General features: G+C 31.4%; 2 protein-coding genes across 4 annotated transcripts in view; both read right to left on the bottom strand.

The window, feature by feature from the left end:
• Positions 1 to 1,019, bottom strand: part of LOC108764018 (odorant receptor 94a-like) — a 10,532-nt gene extending 9,513 nt beyond the window's left edge. Inside the window, 1 exon segment of the mRNA XM_018512004.1 lies at positions 664 to 1,019. Within this exon segment, the coding sequence (XP_018367506.1) occupies positions 664 to 1,019 (356 nt within the window).
• A 6,666-nt stretch (positions 1,020 to 7,685) lies between these two features.
• On the bottom strand, positions 7,686 to 15,056 carry LOC108764063 (transmembrane protein 62). 3 transcript variants are annotated; one of them, XM_018512072.1, is made up of 14 exons: positions 14,997 to 15,056; positions 14,229 to 14,658; positions 14,023 to 14,134; positions 13,784 to 13,921; positions 13,360 to 13,686; positions 13,134 to 13,266; positions 11,730 to 11,885; positions 11,489 to 11,636; positions 11,253 to 11,375; positions 11,094 to 11,175; positions 9,050 to 9,178; positions 8,653 to 8,827; positions 8,205 to 8,429; positions 7,739 to 7,799 (listed from the first exon to the last, which is right to left on the bottom strand). In XM_018512072.1, the coding sequence occupies exons 2-14, from the start codon at positions 14,430 to 14,432 to the stop codon at positions 7,739 to 7,741; spliced, it is 2,013 nt and encodes a 670-aa protein (XP_018367574.1). In that variant the 5' UTR covers positions 14,433 to 14,658; positions 14,997 to 15,056. The 3 variants fall into 3 exon arrangements, with proteins under 3 accessions (XP_018367573.1, XP_018367574.1, XP_018367575.1); XM_018512073.1 differs by lacking the exon at positions 14,997 to 15,056 and adding an exon at positions 14,862 to 14,990; XM_018512071.1 differs by lacking the exon at positions 14,997 to 15,056 and having other exon boundaries at positions 7,686 to 7,799; positions 14,229 to 14,990.
• Positions 15,057 to 15,453: the final 397 nt, after the last annotated feature.

Here is a 15,453-nt window from a genome sequence, read left to right as displayed (position 1 = left end):
GAGAGTCTTGCCTTATCAAGGTCAATGTCCTGAATAACCTCTAGAATGTTTTAATCGATAATCATTATTTATTAAAAAGTTATTATCAAATTGAATTATGATTATCAAATTAAATATTGATTATAGAATTTGTTTACTATCCTTCCTGTATTCTTTACTAAAAATGCTTTCAAAAATAACTTTTATTTTGAGGGACCATAGTTATCGTAATTATTGTCAGTTTATATATAATATCCCAGGTAGCAAAGTTTGTCATTTTGACGTCATATTTTGGGTCTTTACTGATCATTACTGACGTCTTAATGAAGTCAAATTGACGTTCGAATATTACAAACGATTGACGTCATCGGTGAGCCGTCATTTTGACGTTATATCTTGGTCCTTTATTGACCATTATACTACAACAGGCGACTTATGACGTTAATATGACGTCACGAAATAACGTTACGAAAATGACATCAGTATACCGTCACGAAATGACATTATACTGACGTCACGAAATGACGTCGAATAAAACTTATGGTCATTTTTTGGTCACTTGACGTCATTTGTACCAACATGACTTGAATTTGACGTCAAAACGACGAACTTTGCTACCTGGGATATAGTCGATTGATGAAAAATAAAAGTATACTTCGCTAATTATTTAATTTTCATACGTACTTCGCATTGCGATCGAAGCGTCGCTGAATATCCGTTTCGTGAACGTTCCGGGGTACGCAGATGTCATCCAACAACATATCGGTAAGATTGATGATCTCGTGTCGACGTATCGCCAGGTTTGTCACTTTGCAGCTAACGCCAAGTACTGACAGGAATAGCGAGAATTTCTCGATGAACGTCTTAAGATCCTTGCTTATAAAACAGTCGACTAAACCGCAAAATGTGAATAAATGAAGTAAAAAATTCATGGCAACGGAATAAACGGTATACGCCCAATATTTGATGGATGTCAAGTTAATAGGTCGCCAGTATCCGGTGAATGTCAATAGTGCGAATGACAGCGGAAGAGTGTGCATCGTTCTCGGTAAAACTTTTAAAGAAAGGTCTCGAAGATCTTAGGCGACGTCTCGATAAAAAATATTTCTTGCAAGACAACGTTCTGGAGATGCTATATTATATTGCAGGTTTCATTGTCTCGCGTCTGCATTTCATACCGTATCGCTTTCTTTATTCTCTCTCATCTAGGAACTTTGACTTCCGCTGTAGATAATTCATGCATAAATAAGTTTTGCTAATTATGTTATGAAACATAACATGCAATTCTACAAAGTCGTACTATCCGTACGCTATTAGATGCATACCACAGTTATTACGATAAGTTCTGCCTTATTTAAAAATGAACGTTGGTATAAATTTTGCTACGTTCGCTACCTCCGCCATCGTTGCAATCGATATATATAAGTCTTAGACTCTCAGCGCTATCACACAATACTTCTTTGTGCTCTACATATTTTAATTACTTCTCAAACTTCTAGTTCGTCATCTCTTTTTGCATTTTTAATAAATTTAAATTTCCAAGAATTAATTATACCTTGAAAATCGCAGTAATGTAACAATCGTCAATTGAATTATGAGTAATTATTATTGCATATAAAGAAAAAAAAGTGAAGTCTACAGAATAATATAACGGCGACCTCTCAGTTATTATGAAGTAAGTTACCTCTCGGTTATTATGAAATAAAGTAAGTTGCGCTCGATTGTCCATTAATATATAATGAATACAGCAAGATAAAGTATATAGAGAAAAAGGCTTCTTTGAATTCAGTATTCCTATTTCTTTAACTAAAATTTGTTTTATTGAAACAAACATGCTTGTAGGAAACATTATTTGTGTGAGTAAAAATTCTGTTGTTTCATTCAAGAAATCTCTACTTATTCCAACAAAGTAATGACAACTTTAATTCTCTGTCAAAAATTGTTACTTCTCAAAAAAAACTATTGTACTAAATTAAAAATTAAAATCCAAATGATACAGTCTTAACTAATCAAGATATATATTATACTAAAAATAAAACCTAAGTGATACTATCTTTGTTACCTAATGATATCTTATTTGTATAAAAGATTTAATATTATAACAACTGGCGCCAAGTTAAATTCCATATTTTATGTATCATTCGTACAAAAGATTACTTTTAAAAAAGGTTAAAAAAGGCTCTAAGAATATACATGCTTCTTGAATAGAACCTAAGTGATACGTTACGTATCCTTTTATTATTCTAACTCAAGTAGCACAGAAGTTTTAATTCTTCAGAAATATTTTTATTGAAGGTCTTCTTATTACAATGCAAGTAATGGCAGCTTTAATTCTTTTGTAATTACTTAACTTTTACGCGCAAACGTAGCTCGTCGGAAATTTCGGTTCGGAGTGTAGTAAGTGGTTCAGGCTGGAAAAGTAAGATGCAATCGAATAAATGCGAAACGGATGTAATAAGACAATGTGATTTATTTGAAAGATATTGTATTGTATATAGCCCAGTCAATTTAGCATCGTACCCCAACAATTTTGAAAAGATTCGCGATTTTCTAATATGTTGTAGAGTTCGGGACTCTAATGAAATCCAAATGCGATCTCGAGACAGGAACCAATACGCCGCCATCTTGAAAAAAAGGTGATAAAAATACGGTTTTTTTTTAAATAACTCCTTTCCCGTCACTTCTACAGTCAAACTAGGTCCTATGAAAGTTGTAGAGGAGAAAATTTCCTACAACTTTTGTCTAATACATTTTTTTGTACGACAAAAAGATTATGAGTTATTATAGTACAAAGTTGAGAAAATATAGAAAAAAGCGGTTAAAATACTTTTTTTTTAATTACTCCTTTCCCATAACGCCTATGCATTGGCATAGGCGCAAACTGTGTTCACTAATTTCAAATGTGCAAAAACCGAACAACCTGAATAAAAAGCTTGGAGGTCGCTACGACAGTATTAGCATGTTTCTCACGTTCCGCCTTACATTCATTCAAGGGATGATTCTCCCCACATCTGGGACAAGTGTCTCTTCCTCTGCAATTATTCGATGAATGATTCCAACGACAACATTTAATACATTTCCTTATTCTATTTACATAGAGGTAAACTCACGTTTTTACTCTCCAGATGTATATGAACTTGGGTAATAAACTGGAGTTAAAAGTTATTTTCACCGAATTTAAGTCCTCTAGTGTATTAGAATCACGTGACATAAACTTCAATCTCTCAACGTTAATCATTTCAAAAGGTTTACCTAGCCACGTGATTCCCTCTTTAATGTCTTCCACAGTCAAAGATGGATCAACCCCCCTCACAACTCCTGTTCTCAAAATTCTGAAGTTGGGAATATAACTCAACCAATTGTCAGGCAATTCTTTGTTATTATTTACGAATTCGTTAGCTCCCTGGAAGGTGTCAAAACTAATACCAATTTTATTAACTCCTATCTTCTTAATTCTTGTAATTTTGTGAAAATTTATCAAGGAGCAAATTTTCTTTCCGATCGACATAGGATGTAAGTTACTAATAGATTGATCAATAAATTCTATAATATATGAACTAAGAATAGGGCTGATGATTTCCCTGTGTATCTATTTCTTAATTGGGACCTAATATAGCTTTCTCTAAAATCAGGATTCTCCGATCTTTCATGAGAGCTCTTATCTCCTAATCTTAGTGGAGAAACCTCATTTACCTTAAACATAGTAAAAAGTATTTAATTCATTAAGTATTACTTACTATATTTAAGATAAATGAACTATACCAGTAAAAACTTTGTGCTGTCTATTACTATGAAGCAAATAGTAATATCGTATGAAAAAAATATTTAAAAAATATTAAAAATCCAAAATACTTATTTATGGCTACTCATGGGATGTACTACTCATGAAAAATTTATAAATAATACTTAGAAATAAAAAACGTAAAATGACACAATAACTTATAAAATGTATTTACAAAGTTTTATTAAAGAATAAGAATGATAAATATATATACATATATATGAGGTAATTATAATCTTTTACATATATTACAAGTGTTATAATATGAGGTACATGTATTGCGCACTTTATATACTTTGGACATAAGTCTCGCTAAAAATGCCGTACATCTCCCCCTCCTCCCAAACAGGTGGAATATACAAGACATCAAGCTGAACAAAAAATATAAGAGCTGAGCACTTGTGTTTTGCTATATTCCATTCTTTACCTTTACACTTTATTACAACTTTTATGTATCATCAAATAAGCAATGAGTCTTTTACAATCTCTATATAGTAATCATTTTATGTGGGTTATGATATATGATTGCGCTACTCACTACATTGATAAATCGATTCAATTGACAGCAATTTTATTAATATTAACAGAAGAAAACTGAAATCATAACACAATAATAATGTAACATAAAAACACGATACTGATATAACGGAATGGTTGCTTGCAAATTATCCTCACTCCTTCTAACTTTTAACTTTTTTCTAACTTCTGCGGCGTAAATCTAAGCGTGGCGCAAATATCTGAAGACTGCCGTACCTCCTTTACGCGAGCCGGCGAGTTGTGCCAGATCGAGTCGGAGTTATAAAAATTTGGTATTTCGTGAAGTGATATATAATAGGGAGTTTTTGCAATAACGTGAATTCAGATACGGTGAACGCTAAAGTCATGTTATCCTTTTCTTAATTAGTTGTTACGAAGAAGATAACTTAACCTTAGCGTTCACAGTATGAAACGTTAACTGGATAAACGGTATTGCAAAAACTCCCTAATGATGACGCAGTCGAACACATTTTAACTGTATACGTTTGTGTCGACTTGTATTACAGTTGGAAAGCACGGAATCGTACACAGTGTTACACAGTGGCGCCTGTGTACGTTGCCGAAAAGCAGCAAAAGTAGCTCATATGTAAGCCAATGCATTTTATATAAAATATATCTCAAATGGAAAACAGTATTAAAGTCTACATTTAATATATATATCTCCCATTTTTGTAAAACGCTATAGCGAAAAAACATAGGTAAAACTGTCGAGATTGTTTCAGATATATTTATAAACAGGGTTGCCACAAATTTTTCGTCCCAAAATTTCCTGACATTTCCCTGATTTCCAGACAAAACTTTTTTATTTTTTCTGACTTTCAATAATACATATTTTGAAATTTTTTTATATTCCAATAAATACTGCCAGTATTGAAAATCTATAGTGTATGTAACGTACACTATAGAATTTCAGTACTTGCAGTGCATAACGGAACACAGCTTTAGTAAAAACATTTTTAATCTCTACTAAGTTTACGCGTTAGCTTCTTACATAAAAACTAAAATTTCAAATTCTTAAAGAAAACTTAAATACTCCAAGTTAACATAAAAAATTGCACAAGGCTCTTAATGGAATGTTAATGATGCCAATGACGTTATTTCTTCATCAAGAGCACTTAGTTCATTAGTTTTCTCTGTCAACAGTTTTGCCTTCTTAGCCTTCAATTTTGAAATTTTTTGAAACAAGGATCTTTTTTAAGCAATCTTTACATTTTCTTGTTCTTTTTCAGAGCGCTGCTTTTCCAATGCTTTACCATACATATCCCTCGCATTTCGGTAAGATAAAATCATCTTTTTATCTATTATAAGTTTAGTGAGACTATCAGCAGCCTTAAGGCCATCATAAACTTGTCTTTGAGATATTAGACCTAGGTAATTGATTTTCAACAATACATTCCTTGTTTATTGAAAATCCTTTTTCCACAAATGCTTGACCATGACTCAAAATAAGGATCTTTTTCACAAAGACATAAAAATTCTGGAAATTATCTTAACCTTCAAGCAAGTCTCTCCAGAAATGATCAATTCTTTGATTTTCCCTAACGAACTGCTTGCATAAATCAATTACTCCTTTCTTATGACAAAGAACGTTAAATTCTTTCTCAATTTTATCACACATCTGACTAGTAAATCAGTTTCTTGCGGAAAACAATTGTAAAGCATTAGAAAACCTATCAAGTCAGTAGTAACGCAAGCCGTGAGAGCACATGAGGACGCGTAACTAAAATTCTATGGCTGTGATGTACACATATTTTAAACTTCTTTACAGCCATTTTATTTTTCCGGAAAATTTTGCTAAATTCCCTGACTTTTCCATGATTTTCCTGATCATTTTCAAATTCCCTGACTTTTCCATGACTTCCCTGACTTGTGGCAACCCTATATAAAGTATCATCGTGAAAAGAGTATGAATCTCAAATATAAAGAAGTAGAAAAATATATGTTATAAGGAAAGTGATCGGATTTCAAAGATCCTAGACTAGAACGCTGAAGTTACAATATACATAGCCTTGCCTTCTAAAGTTCTGTCGATTAGAAAAATATCACAATTCTATCATTCAATATATATCGTCTCTAATACCGTAACTCTACAGCAAAGAGATAAAGCACTCAACTGAAGTATAAAACAATTGCGATAACTTTACATATACAAATATTTTCTTTATTTCTGTGACTTTTTAATCTTCTATTTGTAAAAATAAAATTAAAAAATTTTTGTTAAACTCTCGAGTCTAAATTACGAACAATATAGAAAAAAGTAAAAAATAATAATTATTAACGCAATCCTATCAACAATAACCATCACATTATACGGCGTCATAAGCATATCACAGCTCAAAATTAATACATAATATAATAATATAATAATATATAATAATATAATAATAATATATTATCTTTTAAAATGTTAACTTATTAATAATCATATGAATACATCATAAAACAATTAAAGGGTTTCCCACGAGAACTAAATAAATCATTTTTTATCTTCATTATGGCATCAAATCGTTCTCTAGTAGTATCACATCGTAAACAATTTTGTTTCAGCAAGAAAAATAAAAATATAAAGGAAGGATTTAAGAGTTTAACATTTAAAAAATGTTTTCATAACGATGTTTTCGTTAAGAGCAATTTATAAAATTTTGTAAATAAGAACAACGAAATTATTACTTTATACTTTCAATAATATTTTTATGTTCATTTTTATCAGGGCTGGACAAAATTCATCATCAAAAAGTATTTAAAATATAAAATATAAAATATTAGCAATCTTAGTATTTGAATTACAAAATACAAAATACTTTCAATTTTGAAATATAAAATACAAAATACTTTCATAATTTGTATTACAAATCAAAATACTTTTTTTAAATACAAAATAAAGAATATTTCATAATTTTTTGTTTTAAAAAATACTTTCTTTGAGTATTTCAAATACAAAATACGTTCAAAATTTGTATTTCAAATACAAAATTTTTTTTTAAATACAAAATACAAAATATTTTCAATTTTTTTATTTTAAATACAAATACAAAATACTTTTTAATACAGTATACTTTCAATTTTTTTTGTGTGCGCGGTACTTTCTCAATTAGTCACGACTGCGATATCAACGTTTTTCTCTGTCAAAACCCTTCAATTGAGTATAATATGTGACACTCATGAACGAACAACTCCGTCAAAATGCAAATAATATTTAAAGATTCTTTTTTAAAAATATGACATACAAAATAATTCGATCATTTTTTAACATACTCAATCATTTCTTCTTAAAATATAGTTGGCTTCGAGTATCACGATAGTTCTACTTAAAACGCTACAAATGTGTATAGGGTGGCCCAAACTTTTTGACACGTCGAAAAGACTTCTACCATATTTGGGACACCCCATGTAATAGAATTAGCTTACCAACATTTCTATTGTGCTATTTTGCTATCATTCTTATTGAATTGCATTATTATTATCAATGGCTCCATTGGGACACCATACAGATGCAGCAGACCTTAAAAAATACACAGTTACATATTCATATCATATAGACAGGACTGGGCATGTATTTGAAATACTTTTATTTGGAAAACAGTATTTGTGAGACAATTGTATTTTGTATTTCAGTGGAGTACATGAAAATATTTTGTATTTCATGGGGAACATATAAAAGTATTTTGTATTTCGATATTAATATCGAAAGATTAAAAGTATATTTTATATTATGTATTTCAAATACTGACAATCAATTGTCATTTGAATTACAAAATACAAAAATGTTTAATGTTTCGATTTTAAATATAAAATATAAAATACATTTGTATTGCAAATACTGTGTTTTTAATAAAAGTATTTCAAATGCATGTTCAGCTCTGCATACAGACAACACACATATCGTAATGTAAATATTAATACAAACCTTAAGCATGAAACTGGCATTGTAGCAATAGAATACGATAGTGCTGCTGCTACAATAATACTTCCCGTTCGTAATGGACATAGTAATATTGCTGTTGTACCATATTCCAGATATAAGAAATAGCCCAGAACAAGTTGTAATAAGATTATTATTAAAATTGGTAACAATCGCCAAACTGTATGGAATTTTGACAAGACTCGCGAAGGACATTCAACGTCTCGTAATCTGAAACGCGGATAATTTAGCTTAAGAGAATTTTTTTCATCATCGTAACAATGGCTGCGTTCAGCAGAACATTTATTTTGCAACTGTTAGAAGTTTTCTTCACGCTGATTGAATTATACTTTTAGATCTAGAATGATTCTATCTCAGCAGACAATCATAAAACGGTTGCACAACAGTTGAGTCTGCTGAACGCAGCCAATGTTGTTATTGCAATATCACGGACCTACGATCAATGTGATGCGCTAAAATTATTGTAAGAGGCAAGTGGAAACACAGTAACTGAAGGAATCCATAAGCATAAGTTAAGCCACCTGGTAAATACATGTTTCCGATGAATGTTCCCCACACAAAAATTACACCTGTGTGATCTTCAATTATTTCTCCTATGGTCCATGGACCTTGAATTTATAGTTCGTTAAATTAATTTTATAAAACTGCAGTACAAGTCTAATCAGTTAAATAAACAATATAAAGATAAGTAACGATAGAATGACCAAACATTATCAGTTATGCCTAATATTTTATTTTTGGAACATCAATATTCCATTTATTGAATTCATAATCAATTCAGTATACTGATGCTAATTTTATAAATTTTCCCGATGTATTTACTCACTTACCGATGGCAAAATATAACGTATACAGCACTAGTCCATAAAATACTCTATCAACAGCGGATAGTATCCATAATTTTCTCAACCACAAATGAAAGAACTTCATACGTCGCCGCGGTAGTTCTATTCGGTTATCTAAATCATGAAAAGTAATAGAGTATAAATAAACATTAATCAACAATAAGAGCCAAATTTTCATAAATTTAAAATTATTCAAACTTTTCGACCCTTTTGTCAGGCCATCTTCATTGTTTACAATGTTTGGAAAATTGAACTTATAGTGACGCTAACATAATGATGCCCGTAGATTCTTCATGTATTAATGCTGTAAAAATATAATTCCTTCTCTCTTGTAATTTAGTTAATTACAAGACATTTATCTATACGATTGTGTCTAGCAGTCGCAATTTATGGTCCACATTAATAACCGGTTGAAAATATTGAGTTAGTCGATAAAAGAGTATAAGCAGACTTCTGTCAATTATAAGAATAAATACAATAGATTATAAATTATAAAACAAAATATAATCAGAAGAGCTACGAGCCAAAACAAAACAAATTTTAATGTACGTATGATATAGTTAACATTAAGTAAAATAAAAGTAAAAACAAAATAAAAATATATCTACATCAAACTAAAAATATATATACATCAAACTAACGTTTCGAAATAAGGAGGAAGAGGGGATGAGAATCGAAGGTGAGAGTCGTACGCCCCTGAAGCAGGGGGGAGGGGGCGGTGGAAAGTCATATTCCCTTAATCAATTCACCACCTCTCTTACTGCCCAGAGTTATCTGATTTTTCATGTAACGCAGTGAAATAATTACTAACTTTAACCGTTAATAACTTTTTAACGAATAACGAGCGACGGCTAAAACTTGTTGAAGGTCACTCAGGGTCATGACCTTGACAACATGTGTCAAGGTCAAAGTTATCGGAGCTCCCCTCATCACCATAATTATCCTGAAATTAAATTTACTTGATAATTTTTTCCAACTTTTTTTGTTAATAACTTTTTAACGAAGAACGACCGACGGATAAAATTTGTTCAAGGTCATCGGCGGCTGCTCCCCTTTTGTCCGGTTTTACCTAAATACTAGATATACGCCATGGTCGATTACAAAAAGTATTCGCCAAATATAAAAAAAGTCGCTGATAATGCCATTATTTAAGCCGAAGTAACAGTCTTTCTTACAAAAGATTAATCCAGATTCTACAGTACAAAATTGAATAATATAAGAATAAACGTGTATAAAATTTAGTTACCAACAAAACATATGAACATATATAATGTGTATAATAAAATTCAGTAATATAAATAAAAAGGAGTCCCCAGAACAATATAAAAATATGCGAAATAAAATAGGTAAAAATGATAACGCAGAATATAATAAGTTAAAACTATTAAAATGTTCAGAACCTAAAGTAATTACTATAAAAGAGAAAACATACCTTAAGAAAACGCAGTCAAATTAAATAAAAATGTCAGAAAAAAATTGTTAAGTCAATGAGTAAAACTGTAATAAATTTAAATTTAAACAAATTGACAAGCACAAAGTGACTGTAAGATCTGTAGATAAGAATTCGGTAATGATTCAGTATCATTTTGTTTGTTCAATCTTAATTTTGGATTTTTTATATGAACCATTTCGGAGATTAATCTTTTATTGTAAAACGACTCTTTGTCTGGCGATCTGTTAATCTTCCTTCCTGACGAAGATTAAATCGCCTTTACGAGATTAAGTTACATTTGTGACACTTTTTCCTACGGCGCACTCATTATGCGCAGGAATACAAAGTGCACAAGCGCCGTGTGTGTGGAGAGTCGAAACTTAACTCGAAACGCAAAATCGATCCACTTTTATTTACGTAAGTGGAGTCTCCTTAGTCTTCCTTCCGGTTTTAAATATATTAAAATTTGGCTCATAACCCTTATTGTCGATTAATATTTATTTATTTTTATTGAGCCATAATATTATTTTATTTAATAGTATATACTTTATGATAAAATATAAAATAGGTACACATAAATTTTACGCTCATACTTACTCTTGTAATACATGTGAACGAATCGAAGGAAGCACAGCGGAATAATTGCTAATATCAATGTAACGAGGAATAGGAACTGAAACTATGAAAATAAGATAAAATTATTACATGTACCATTAAGTAAACAATTAATTAGAGTTGTGATTTGTTTTAACTTACAATATAAACTATGTTAACCATCAGTATTAACTTTGGAAGAATAGAAACAGATAACCATGATCCGTCAAGAGAAAAAGAATATGATACAATTTTCCTTCTGTTTTCATTATCAACTACACGTACCTAAAATAGAAAATAATTTTATTTGCAGAAACAGTATGTGTATGTGTATATGTTTTGAGCTAGTTGCTAATATATTAATTTTTCATAAGTAACTTAAAAAATATTTACTAAACTGTTATCTGATGAATACCCTCCTTGTATTTCGTCGAGTTCCATGGCAATATATAGAGAGGTCCATTTACATGACTACATTTTTGCCAAATATCATTATCTAATTGAATTTCGACAGTTTTTAACGGAACCGTAGAAAATGCTAGTATTCTAGAACAAGCAGTTTATAAGTTGAATTTCATAAACCAAATAATTTCATAAATAAGAAAACTCTTATGAGAGCATCAATAAAAAAGGGCTTACCTGACATGCGTGGATTTAATAATAGATTCCAAATTTTCTTTTTGTGGCATCATAAATAGCACGTTTTTTGGATTGGTGATTAATATTACAGGCCAATCATTGTGTTTTATATCAATAAATGAGAATTGGCCGTGATCTATTGCGGCGAGACGATACCTAGTAAGAAGCGTGTGTGAGATCTAATATTTGTAAACTCAATTAAAAACATTGATCGAGATAAAAATTTTGATAAAATATTATATAAATGGTGGAACATTTTAATTACCCCAGGCGAATATCTCAGAACTAAGAGAGATACAAGAAAAAGTTTTATATGAAAGTTGTAGGTTCTCTTGGGGAAAAAAAAATGGAAATAACGGATTTTGGATAGGGGCCACTACCAAGATCAGGTCAAGGTCAACATGAATTTTTTTAATGGAATCCTCTTTTTTTATTGCATATTCTTGTAGCACACCTCTCGAGAGCTTTCCAAAACACTAATAAAATATTTTTTCGTTAAGTACTTTTCGAGTTATAGGGCTCGAAAGTTACAGTACCATTGGCATTAGTATTACCCAAGGTGTCCGACCAGCTAAAAGCCTTATGAATGTTGTTTAGGATCATAACCTAACCTAACATGAATAACATTTTTCAAGATCAAAGCCATTGATGATTATATCTCTTATTTTCATTTGTACGTAAAAATGAATGTTCAGTGCTAAAATGAAAATAAGAGAAACAATCTCCAATAACCTTGACAAATGTTATCTAGGACATGATTCTGAAGAACATTCAAGAGGTTTTAGCCGTTGGTCGGACACCTTGCGTAATGCTAATGCCAGCGCTACTGTAACTTTCAAATCTTATAACTCGGAAAAGTATTTCATGAAAAAATATTTCATTATAGTGTTTTGGAAAGCTCTCGAGGTGTGCTACAAAAATATGCAATAAAAAAAAGGATTCCATTTAAAAAATTCATATTGACCTTGACCTGACTTTGGTAGGGTCTCCTATCCAAAATCCGTTATTTCCACCTTTTTTCCCCAAGAGAACCTACAACTTCCATATAAAACTTTTTCTTATATCTCTCTTATGGCTGTTCTACAATGTGCTTTTTGTTTTCTGTTTCTTGCTGTTTGTCTCTTGCCTTCTTGATCAAAAAGGCAAGAGACAAACAGAGACAAACAGCAAGAAACAGGAAATAAGAAGCACATTGTAGAACAGCCGTTAGTATTAATTGCTGCAATAACTAAAAATTATATATTTTTATGCCATATTTAAGAATATCTACCTTCATCTGTGCATGAAAACATTCTTTTGACAACTGATGTTTAAATACTAGTGTAATTCATTACAGAATACAAAATCAATGAATGCAATTATATATGAACAACTGTTATTTTTAAGTACATATATTCATCTTACATTCTATTGTCTTTCCAATCTGCTAATTCTAGCTCAAGAAAACCCGCCTTTTGTAAAGAATACATGTTGGGTACCATATTGCCAAACGTATGGAAGTGGCCACACAAATACACCATACTTTCTTTGTGACTACCTTTAATATACAACAAATTTACAAAATTATAACACAAACTAATAGTTTCATAAAAAAGAGATATAGTATATTTCTATATCTAAAATATATTACCTAAAATATTTCTAATATTTGTATCAGCTTGTGATATTATGCTGGATGTAGGATAATGCCCAAACACAACTGCATAAGCAGCATTGCTTTCTTTTGACCGATTAATTAACTGTTGTATCCTATTAATCTCATCCTGATCTAAAATACCAATGAAATTAAATGGCCTCTTAGGACCTGGTTTCAAGCAAGCATCAATTGCAATAAATGAGTATGTTTCAAGACCAGTATCAATATTATACATGTAAGATCTGGGATGTTTCTTTCCTTGAATAGAATAGTATAAATAATAGTTATTTTTGGAATCAAAATTGATGATGTCAAAGTTGTCTGAAAATATATTAACAGGTTTAGAACATATAATTTTCTTTGAGCAATGCTACACATGAATTTGTAGATGTGCAATTAGAATGTATACAGTTCTTACCATGATTTCCTCTGACATCTAACCATAAAACCTTCTTGCTGACATTAGTCTGATCTATTATGTATTTATAATGTTGCCATTCTCGGTGTTCTTGTTTAGAACCAAATCCATCTTTAACTATGGCGTCAGTCAAATCACCTATTAAAATATATAAGCATGAAATATTTTATTAAATCAACTTCTTTTATTAGCACAAATATGAAATATTATATTTCTTGTATCTGTAAAATATAAGTTACCAGAAGCAAGAACAACTCTAGGCTGAATAGAATTTACTGTCACATTACAGAATTCCTTGAACTCTGATAGCCTAGATGGATCCCTAAAGATACTTATATGTATATCGGTTATCTAAAGAGATAAAAAGCTATCATGATATCTCCATAGAATACAACTGCAACTTGCAGGGCATTGTCAACTATTCTAAATAATGGCATTGACAAACCTGTAGGAACCATATTAAGTGATTATATGAATTTGCTATGTTATAATACTTTGGTTCGGTCCATTGTATCTCTCCGTTATTGTCTCCCAAGGTTTCATCTGGAAAATGAGGATTGATGCTGATCAAATCAGCTATATTTGCCATCAAGATGGAGAATATCAGCATCAGGACCAGGAGAACAATAGTGGACTTTGATATTTTCATCGCTACGACAATATTTTACGAGATCGTGCGTTACTAGAGAAGATTGGGTAAAGTCTGGTCGTCTTTGCCTGCCTTGATCCCAGCGTACCACCGCGCTACTATTCACACTTATTTACATATGGAAGCTGACGTGCATGTACGTATCAGACGACATTTATTCCGGACAAATGAGCACGAAGGAAGACGATCGAACGATTTGGATCGCCCATGATGTCCCTCGCATTCACTGTGACAACAAACGAAAAATGTAACACGACTACAGATTTAGGTTCGCGACCGTAGCAAAAAAAAGGGGCTAAGTGACGTTTTACACATGATGCGGTTCGCGATAAAATTGATCGGAGAAGTTCAAAGCGAGACGAAATGCCGGCTCGAGTTCTCCAGTCAAGACTGCTTTATGCTTTCTAAACCAATCATCTTGCTGTTTACATTGATTCACTTGCTACGAGAGAAGGTATGTTTTAATTCTCAATCGCCGTCTTCTTTTATTATTTCTTTTTCACTGGTCGTAGCTGATAATTCGAATGAGTTGTAAAGTTTGTGAAAATACACATTTTCACGAACCGCTCAAATCAGAGAGAAATCTCAGTATCGATCATATAACTTTTTCTCTAGAGTGGAAACGTGAAAAGTGAAAATTTTTATGCATGCATGTATATACATATGTATGTATCATACATGGGTATCATACCGACGAGATAAGTGGAGTGTATTCCGAAATTCCGAACCGGGTTAAAGGGTTTCATACATGAAATGCATAACAGAGCATAAGTATAACATAAGACTGCTGGACCAATGAGCATCTAGCATAATGTCGCCATATTGATTTACATAAGATGCTCATTGGTTTAGCGGCCTTATGTTATGCTTATGCTCTGTTATGCATTTCATGTGCGATAGGCTTTAAGGGCTATCGCACATGAAATGCATAACAGAGCATAAACGTAACATAAGACCGCTCGACCAATGAACATCTTATGTAAATCAATATGGCGACTTAATGCTGGATGCTCATTGGTCC

Source organism: Trachymyrmex cornetzi, unplaced genomic scaffold, assembly GCF_001594075.2.
Source record: "Trachymyrmex cornetzi isolate Tcor2-1 unplaced genomic scaffold, Tcor1.1 scaffold392, whole genome shotgun sequence".
NCBI classification, from domain to species: Eukaryota; Metazoa; Arthropoda; class Insecta; order Hymenoptera; family Formicidae; genus Trachymyrmex; species Trachymyrmex cornetzi.
Note: the sequence above shows the minus strand (reverse complement) of the source record. Positions and strands in the feature narration are given on the sequence as shown.

Coding starts and splice junctions, on each gene's coding strand:
- LOC108764063 (XM_018512072.1), bottom strand. CDS start 14,432: ATGAAAATATCAAAGTCCACTATTGTTCTCCTGGTCCTGATGCTGATA. Junction 13,267..13,359: donor AAATATTAGAAATATTTTAG/GTAATATATTTT, acceptor TGTATATTAAAG/GTAGTCACAAAGAAAGTATG. Junction 11,886..13,133: donor GATTGGAAAGACAATAGAAT/GTAAGATGAATA, acceptor GCTTCTTACTAG/GTATCGTCTCGCCGCAATAG.